The 9,551-nt window shown below is 44.8% G+C and overlaps 2 protein-coding genes across 2 annotated transcripts; one reads left to right on the forward strand and one right to left on the reverse strand.

Moving 5' to 3' along the window:
• Positions 1-259: 259 nt before the first annotated feature.
• Positions 260-2,249, forward strand: DCS_00781 (signal recognition particle protein; the record flags this gene model as incomplete). Its single annotated transcript, XM_040798117.1, has 2 exons — positions 260-1,002; positions 1,067-2,249. 2 exons carry the CDS (start codon positions 260-262, stop codon positions 2,247-2,249), a joined length of 1,926 nt encoding a protein of 641 aa, XP_040659000.1.
• Positions 2,250-2,652: 403 nt separating this feature from the next.
• DCS_00782 (guanyl-nucleotide exchange factor) lies at positions 2,653-6,871 on the reverse strand (the record flags this gene model as incomplete). The annotated part of the gene is made up of 2 exons (XM_040798118.1): positions 2,653-6,482; positions 6,532-6,871. 2 exons carry the CDS (start codon positions 6,869-6,871, stop codon positions 2,653-2,655), a joined length of 4,170 nt encoding a protein of 1,389 aa, XP_040659001.1.
• Positions 6,872-9,551: the final 2,680 nt, after the last annotated feature.

Genomic DNA, 9,551 nt, shown 5'->3' on the forward strand with positions numbered 1-9,551 from the left:
AGGCATGAACCGGGTTGCTGGCCAATCGTAGGAGTATTTTGAAGTCCAGGGTCTGATTTGTAGCCCTGCCACAGACGGGCTGCGAAGACCCACTGTAACGATATCCACTCATTCTATTAAATCAACCTAGTATTATATACTTAGCATTGCTGGCTGGCAAAGCAACAAAAGACTTTATTCCTCCTTCACGTCGCCCTGCCGTACCTACGTGGCAAGCTCCGCAGTGTACTGATCTGGCAAACAGCGAAGCAGAGCAAATATGCCACCAGAGCATACTGCCGCCCTCACTGCCCTCCTGCGGAGTGCCGTCATCAGCGACGACGATGAGGTCCTGATGGCTGCAAATGCCGCCATTAAGGTCGACAAGTCAAACTTCATTGCCCAGCACACAAGAGTTGTAGCGCTTCTCAGGCTCGACCGCTTCGAGGACGCTGTCCGCGTCATTGCCGAGGGTGGGACAAAACTCGAGGCAAAATGCACTCTGGAGAAAGCCTATGCGCTCTACAAACTTGGCGACCTCAGCGCTGCCGCCGATTGTCTCAAGACTTCCGCGTTGGATAATCGTGGCCTTTGCCACATTGCTGCCCAGGTTGCATATCGTGCAGAGCGGTTCAGTGAGACGGAAGCTATTTACCACCGTCTTCTCGATGCTGCCGATGAATCCCAGGAAGATAATGACCTGAACATTAACATTAGAGCAGCTCAAGCACAACACCAGTGGCAGGATTTCTCATCCACCAGCTCCCTTCTTTCCGACTGCACGCCAGATACCTTCGAACTGTGCTACAACGTGGCATGTGCACACATTGCAAGAGATGATCTCAAGAGCGCCGCGACCCTCCTAAAGCGAGCTGCCCAACTATGCGATGCCTCGGAGGAGCTGACAGAAGAAGATAAAGAGGGCGAGCTAAAATCCATATTGGCCCAGCAGGCATATGTTCATGCCAGGCTTGGTGAAACCCGGCAGGCATTAGATCTGTACCAGTCGCTACCTACAACAGAGTGAGTAATGATATTCCATAATAGTCATGAAATACAGGTGGTTAACTCTTGTAAACCCAACTAGGGATGCGGACCCAAACCTTGCGCTTGTGATACAGAACAACATTTCTGTATTGCAGATGAAGCCTGTCAACCCGTTCTTGTTTCATCGTCAAACAGCCGCGTGGATGAGATTTGCTACCAGTGCCAAATTATTCAGTTACCAAGCTACAGTCTTGGCTCGAAACGCTGCAATAATCAACACCCAGGCACATAAGACATCCGGGGTCCGACCAAAATTCTACGAGAAGCCACAATTACTTGGTATTGGACAGGATAATAATGTGTTCTCGGTCCTGAATGTGTCTACTGAAACACAAGGAAATACCCAAAGGGAGCTTCTCCGACGCCTGGCAGCTCTATCCAATCAGCGGCCCAAGGATGTCGGCCTTGTCATCACCATGGTGCAACTTCACCTGCAACAAAAGAATAGGTCGGCAGCTTTGACTGTTTTAGAAAGATTTTTCAATCGTCTCAGCCTATCCGAGAACGGGGATGGTGATGTCCGCTTCAGCCCTGGTTTGATCGCCTTGGCGGTTTCCTTGATGGAGTCTCTAGGCAGAAATTCGTCTATCAATTCTGAACTAGCCCAGGCAGTCAAATACTGGCAAGATAGACCGATCGCTTCCATTATGTCTCTCCTGAGAGAGGCAGGTATTGAGCTTTCGACGTCATCGAACCCCATAAATTCGCGCCTTGCTGCGTCTGCCTTCAAGAAGCTTCATGGAGAGAGTGACGAATCTCCTGTTGTTTCGGCTGGCCTAGTTGCAACCCTGGCCACCTCCGACTATTCAACAGTCGAACGACATACCGGCCAGCTCCCCTCTGTGCAAACATTAGTTGGCGACACAGATGTTCGTATTTTATTCAACAGCGGCGTTGCAGTGACGTCGAACAGTGCCGCCGCTTCAAGAAAGAGAGCAGCTCCGGATGAGAACCCCGGTGAGCAGTTGAAAAGGAACAGGAGAAGGCTGCGAAAAACCTACGCTGAGCATAATAAGCCTCTCGACCCAGAACGGTGGTTGCCACTTCGAGATCGCTCGACGCACCGCCCCAAGGGCAAGAAGGGCAAGAAAAAAAAAGGCGAGTCAACGCAGGGTGGCGTCGTTAAAAATGACGAAACGTTAGAGTTGGTGGGCGGAGGCGGAGTTAGGGTAGAAAAGGCATCAGGTTCCAACACGTCAAAGAAGAAGAAGGGAAGAAAATAACTGAATCACATTGTTTGTTCAGTTTGGTTTCTGCCTCATCCCGCGCCCATCTGACCCTACCCGAGCACGATCCTCCCACTGGCCAAAGTCTGGCACAGGGTTTAATTTATAAGCGATTTTTGCATTGACAAGTAGACATAGCTTCGTGAAACTGTAGGACAGGGCCAGCCCTGATAAATTCTTGGAAATGTGATACGACACCATAGGATCTTCCGGTCACAATCGGCCCAACATGGCGCAGGTCGCTTCTGCTGCCTTCCATCGGAGCTCTCGTTGCCCCCCCATGTGATATCCGCCATCCGTGCCAACTGCCTAATTCTGCAACCATGTCGCCGATGAACGAATACATTCCTGCTCCAACTTGACTCCTGGCTGCTGCTTCTTAGCCAATCCCAAAATTTGATCACGCGTTCACAACTTGTACCGGACGACTAAGCAGGTGGTTTGGCCCTGGAAGCGAATCCTCATCGCTTTCGTCACCAGGTTCACGTGGCCGGTCCACGAACATTTCTTGGCTCTGATATGACTCTTCGGTCTCTTGGTCGTACGCATCTATACCCTCATTTTCTGACTCAAGGAGTAGAGGTGACTGACGACCCTCGGAGAGGCTCACCACAGCCTCGCTTTCCCCATCAGACGGAACAGCCAACCTTCCACCCGCAGAGACACTCCTAGCCGCCTGAGCAGTCGAGTATCTTCTATAGAGCTCCCGGAAGCTTCGAGCAGTAGCAGTACCAGCACTTGCCGCAGACTCTCTACGGCCGGTGTTGAGCTCGGTTTGGTGCGATGGGATTTCGTGAGCAGAGTGAAAGTCGTCATGTGGCTCGCCATTAGAAACAAGTGTAGCAAGACGTAGCTCCATCTGCTGCTGCTGCTTTCGACCAATAACTTTCTCGTCTTGCGACATGGACTGTATCTCAGTACCGAGATTTATAACCGACGCTTTCTTGCCATGGACAACGAAGCTTCCTGTACCCCGTGAGAGAATTGTGTCCCGAGGGGATTCCTCGGGTAGCCCACCTGGCCCCAGCTCTCTGCCTCTCCTACTGCGGTGATGAGATAGATGACCGGCACCTTCTCGGAGTGTGCGTTGAAGGCTTCGCCGAATTTTGGTTCTGTCCAACACATCCCGGTCGGAAGAGGTTTGGTGTTCGGCATTGTCTACCGATGTGGACACCAGTCCCTTGCTTGCAAGCTCTCTACCGAATCTAGCCTCCCACAACCCGGTCTGCCTCAACAGATCACGTTCATCAGCATCAACATCATCCTGGCTAGGGCTATCTGTGCTTGGTAATGCCATTCTTGTCCCGACACACGATGAAGCCCGTTGCGCAGGAGTTGTGATGGACGTGGTGGACTGGGGCGGCGAAGGGCTAGTGCTTGCGTGAGAGCCATGGCGAATGCTTCCTACATCCGATGCTGAGTCAGTCGGGTCACCGGAGGCCCCCCACTGCCTGGTGGCAGTATTCGGGGGCATCGGGAATGGCTGCTTGGACATCAAATCTGGTCCAACATTATTCTTGGCCATAGGCGAACACCGAACTAAAGAGGGACCGATAGGAGTTTCGGAACCACTCTCGTTGCCACTCGTTGGTTTGGAAGCCAGTGGTTGTGTTATGGGGGATGCTGACGATCCAGATTCAAGTTGTTTCTTGGTTGGTGTGACAAATGATGCGGAAGGCGGCCAATCCTCAGCAAGATCTTGAATAAGGATATCTCGGTGGCATTTCTCCTTCCATATCTCCATTCGAGTCCACTTCAACTGCGCAGCTGTCCGAGCTGCAGCTAGCAATAACTGTTCTCTTGTTCGGGGTTGAATGGGAGCCAGGATTTGCAAATGACGCGCATTCCTCAGCTGCTCTTCAAGCTGTCTTTGGACGTCGTACACTTTGCGGTCCGCTTCAGCAATTTTATACTGAATTCCATCTCGCCTAGCCGATTGGATATCTTCTGCCATCTTGTGATCAATTTTCCCCCGGGCAACGGACACAGGACCAGTGGGTGATTGGACAACTTGGCTGGAACTGAAACTATCGAGACGCCTTATACCACGGCGGCCCTGACCATCGTAGTTGCCTCCAATGACGCCACGCATCCTAACACCCGACGTCCTGAATGCGGCGGCGTAGTTGAGTTTGGCAAGCCAGTCATTCAACTCGTCCTCGCTGTCGGCAAGAAGCATCTCATCAAGCCCTCCCTGTCTGACGTAGACAAACGCATTCTTGTGCTTTTTATACGTAGTGTCCAATAGCGCAACAGCTCCATGGGTTGAAATCAACGCATCCGGCTTGAACTCCTCTAGAGGTGGCTTGAATATTATTGGAATTCCGTCATGGCCTGCCTTGATATGGTTTTCGTATTGATGAATAAGATTCTTAACCCAACTGGTGTTTCGAAAGAAATACAGTTGGGCGCCCGTAAGTATAGCACCCCATTCCTGCCACGGAGAACGAGCTTTCCTCTTCTTGGTATCCTTCCGCCAGAGTAAGCCAACTTTGGTTATTTTAATATCGACGATACCAGGATGTGCATTTTCTGGATTCGTGACAGTTTGCTCTGACATGAAAGCGTCTGGTCGAGATCTCGCTGAGACAATTTGCAAGACTCCTGTCCTGAAAAACGTTTTCTGCAGGTCTTTGAGGTTGAGGCAGCTAGCCGTTCCCAAGTAATTGTAGTGTTCGTCCAAATGCATTGCATCCTTTAAACTTGGCCGCAAGGCATCCAAGTTTCCATCCAGTATGAGTGTATATGGATCAATAGGTTCCTTCGCAGTTCGCTTGGCCGCGTCCCCAGCAGTGGATGACAAAAATTGTTTTCTTCTCGGTTTGATCGTAATATTGCGCTCTTGAGTCAGGTCGACATCGTCCTCAACATGAATGAATGGAGTGTATGAAATGTTGTCATAGAAGCATTCAAGTATATCGTCGAATATGCCTTCACCACGTGTGTTTTTAAGGTAATCACGTTTCTGCATTTTGTGCTTGTTGTTTTTGTTGAAGACATCCGTATGCAAAATGAGGAGGGAGAACGCAATGAAGTAAGCCTGATCTGGGGAGGAGTAAATGCCAGGGTTGCACTCATGATATCGATTGGCAAATGCCTGAAGACATCGGTCTATCTGCTGTGTCTCCTTTGGCAGTTCGGTTTCCATAAGTAGCTTTCGAATAGCCATGTCCATTGGGTCGCCAAAAAAGCTCAAACCACGCATGTAGCTTCGCAAGACTGCCATAGAGAAAGGATCAGAGTCCTTTGACAAGGCAGAGGCTATCAGCCCGTGGCGTACAACCTCTTCAAGGCGGGCGAGATATTTGGCCGGAGACTCATCCTTGCGTCGTTCGGGCAAAATGACCGGCTCTCTGGGAAGATGGAGTGAATTGCTCTTCGACGCGATGGAGCCAGGGGTTGCTGGCGTAAGGGAGCCATGACGACTCAGTTCGGAAGTTTGACGTGTGCGACTAAGCCCAAACAAGTCTCCAAAGCTCTTCCGGCCTGTCGACATTGAAATCCGTACGGCAGGCGGCAGATGACTATCAGTCGATTGGTGTGTTACAGAGCTTATTGTAGATGACCTGCCTCGCAGCAGGTTGGGTTGTGTCGCGGAAGAGTGACTTGAGAATGGGCCAGCTTTGTGAGCAACGAGGGCCACAGGGGCAGATGTCCCGGGTTCCAGCCCATGAGCATCCTGGTCCGCATTTGCACGAGGGGTTATCACGCTTTGTGCTGAGGCCGGACGAGGCGTAGGAGTGATACGAAGAGATGTCGAAGACTCCGTTCTGATAACGCCTGCTTTCTTTTGCTGTAGATGTGCAACGGGGAAGAAAGGTTCGGCTGCTTTTTTTATCCTGCGCAGTTTGAAGAATGAGTTGGAAGGCACGGCTTGCTTGGGGGTAGTGGATGGGCTCGAGTGATGTATGCGGTCGGGTGAGCTGGTATCAGACCTGGACGACTCGGATTGGCGATTGTCAAATGTGGTCAAAGCGGTGTGGTTCGAGATAGCCGTGGATTGTGTAGATGGACGAGGTGATCGCGGTTCATCCATCAGAGCGAGAGAGGGTCTGCCACTCCCATCTGTGGATAGTTTCCTCGACATCTTGCTCATATTCCTGCGGTTGCCACTGTCATCTCGAAGAACATCGTTGGAGCGTCGAAACTTCGAGGCAAGATTCATGCCAGAGTGTATCTTCTTTGGGCCAGCAATATCGTTGGTCGGGGCTGTCGTAATGATGGCAGGGGCTAGTTAATGCTGGTCAGCGTAGGCCTAGAAGAGGGCAGGGGCACCCACGTCTTGGGACAGGAGGAGGCCTCTCGGCCTGCTGTTTTGCCCTGAGGGATAGTTGGGAGTCGGAGGCGTTTCGAAAGCGCAACACAGAAAATCGTCGGTGTTTATAGGACTCTTGGACAGTCGTCTCAGGGCTCAGGTGTCTAGGAAAGGTGGCGCCTTTGTCTTCCGATGCCCGCCGTTGCCCATGTTCCCGGATTGAGGGTTCTGAGGATGGAGACGACATGAGTATTGGAGCGCCGGTGTGACCCTCGGCGTTGTTCTCATCAGAAACGCTGTCGCCGGTATTGCTTTGTGCTCCGGCCTCACTGACCATATTGCCTCGACGACGAAGAAACGGCATAACGACCAACGAATATCATGGCACACAGCCGCACTTGGCAGTTGTTCAATCGTTGCAAGCTAAAGGTGTTGTGATGAATCGGCTGTCAATCGTCCTGTGTCAAACTCGGTTCCTTCCTATCAGTTGACACTGATGATCTATCGACAAGGGAGGCTACTAGCTGAACTGTATGCGCCTCTCACCTCTCTCTTAGTGTTCACTTGCGAGGCGGCGTTGTCGATCACAAGCCTCACGTCTCGTTGATTTATGGTGTCTGTGACCTCGAGGTTCGCTAGTACAAGTTCATTCGGTACGGAGTTACGTAATTGGATGTCGCCCTATCATGAACTAGGTGCACTATTCGTGTCAGAAAATTGGTTGGCTGTTACACAGTATATTGAGTACTAGGTATGAATTCATACTAGTTTACTCCGTACGGAGGACTGTAGTGGTATTACACTAAAAGTAGTGCGGTGGATACACACTACTAGCCACACCGATCAACCTACCAGCTATAGAGGCTAACGCAAGCCGCAATAACCAACCAATAACAGAACAGGCTGCTGCAAAGCTAGATCAACAATTCAAAAATAGGATTCCCAATATCGTTCAGTTACACAAGTATAGCAACCAACGGTTAGAGGCTATTTGTAGTATAAGTAGGTAATGCCTAAGTTGAACGGAATAAAGAAACAGTCTCTATAGGTACAACTAGAATAATTACGTATAACATACTGTACTCTGACCTGGAATTAAGAGGAATAAGGTAAAGTAATTAACTGAGATTTAACCTGTATATTCTACCGATTTTATTTTTAATCCGTTTAATAGTCTTAGAAGTAATAGTTATAAAGTATTATAGAGTTACTAGTACTACTAGTATTTAGTAGTCGGAAATAGTTATTAAGAAATCTATAGAACTCTAACTCTATAAGGCATTAGAGTACTTATACTCCAATACCTACTTAGTTATAAGGTGTAAGTTATATACAATAGTACGTAACTCTATCCTAGGACGTAGCTCTATTAAGTAAAGCCTAATATTATAATATAAGGCGCGCTAAAAAAAGTTATTATATAAAATAAACTAAAAGAAAGAAAAAAGAAAATTTTATATTTTACTCTTACTTAAATACTATAATAAATAGTTTTAAGACCTTCCCTAAAAGATATTAAAAAAATAAAAATAAAAATAAAAATAAAAAAAGGTTTAAAAAAGTATAATAAGTTTAAGTAATATAATTAGTATGTATTTATATCTTAAGGTAGTTATAATAGTAGTTTACCTATAGTAAGGTTAAGTTAGATTTTTATTAAAGTTACTTTAAATTTAGTTTTTTCCTTTAGGGTATTTAAATTTTTATATTTTATTTTATAGCTTACTGTTATGGTATCGGGCTTAGCCCAATATAGGGAAACGGAGGGAACCAAGGGACCCACTGGGAGGAACGCATACAACTAGAAGCCCTAGTTGTTAAGTAGTTTTCCCTCCTTCAAGTCTTTTAATAAATATTATAGAGAGCTCTAGAGCAGTTGCCTAGTAACTCCTTAACACTTACTTATACTTTACTATTTATATAAGGATCTTCCTATTACTATATTAATTCCTTTAGGGCCTTTATTTATATAAAGGCCTTTATTAATTTTAGATTAATTATTTATAGTTTTATTATTTTATAAAAGTATTATATTATTCCCTTTAGCTTTAGGTCCTTTTTATTATTAAAATATATTGAACTTAATATTCCCTTTATAAAATACTAATTTTATTTTAAATTAATAATAAGCCTAACTTTAAATCCTATACTATTTAACTAAATAAAAAGTTATTTATTATTCTTTTAAAAAGGTTAATATAAAAAGTAAAGTATAAGCCCTAAGGAATATTTAGTATTACTATAAATAGTATTAGTATTATTAGTACTATAAACTTAAAAACTATTTAGTTTAGATTTTTATATAATTTATTAGTTTTAATATATTTAAGGCTTAATTTATTATAATATTAGGCTTTACCTAATAAAGCTATATCCTAGAATAGAGTTATATACTATTATATATAACTTATACCCTATAACTAAATAGGTATTAAAGTATAAGTACTCTAATACTTAGTACTTAAAGTTAAAGTTCTATAGATTTCTTAATAACTATTTCTAACTACTAAATACTAATAATATTAGTAACTCTATAATATTTAAGAAATCTCCCTTTATTACAGTAAGTAGTAGGCTATAAGCTATTAAACAATAAACTAATAAAATAATAATATACTATATAATAAATAAAATACTACTATTAATTAACTACTACTTAATTAGTTTATAGAAATCTAATAGTTATATTAATAGGTTACTATAATAGTATAGTACTAAGCGTCCTAAGAAGTATAGTCCGGTACTATATTAGGATTAGTATAAATACCCTTAATTATCAATAGCCTAGTAATACTCCCTTAAGTCTAATATAAACTAATACTAATAGGGGTACTATATAATAAAGATAAGTTTATATTTATAGCCTAAAAAATACTTATAGCGTATAAGTTAATAACTAACTATTAGTTTATTAGTACTAATAAGGACTAGTAAATATTTATTTAGTAATACTTAGTATTAATATTTAGTTCTATATTATAGTTTTCTTTAAAGTAGGACTATTATATTAATATAACTTACTATAGTTCTTAACTTACTTCAAA

This window comes from Drechmeria coniospora, chromosome 01 (assembly GCF_001625195.1).
Source record: "Drechmeria coniospora strain ARSEF 6962 chromosome 01, whole genome shotgun sequence".
Classification (NCBI taxonomy): domain Eukaryota; kingdom Fungi; phylum Ascomycota; class Sordariomycetes; order Hypocreales; family Ophiocordycipitaceae; genus Drechmeria; species Drechmeria coniospora.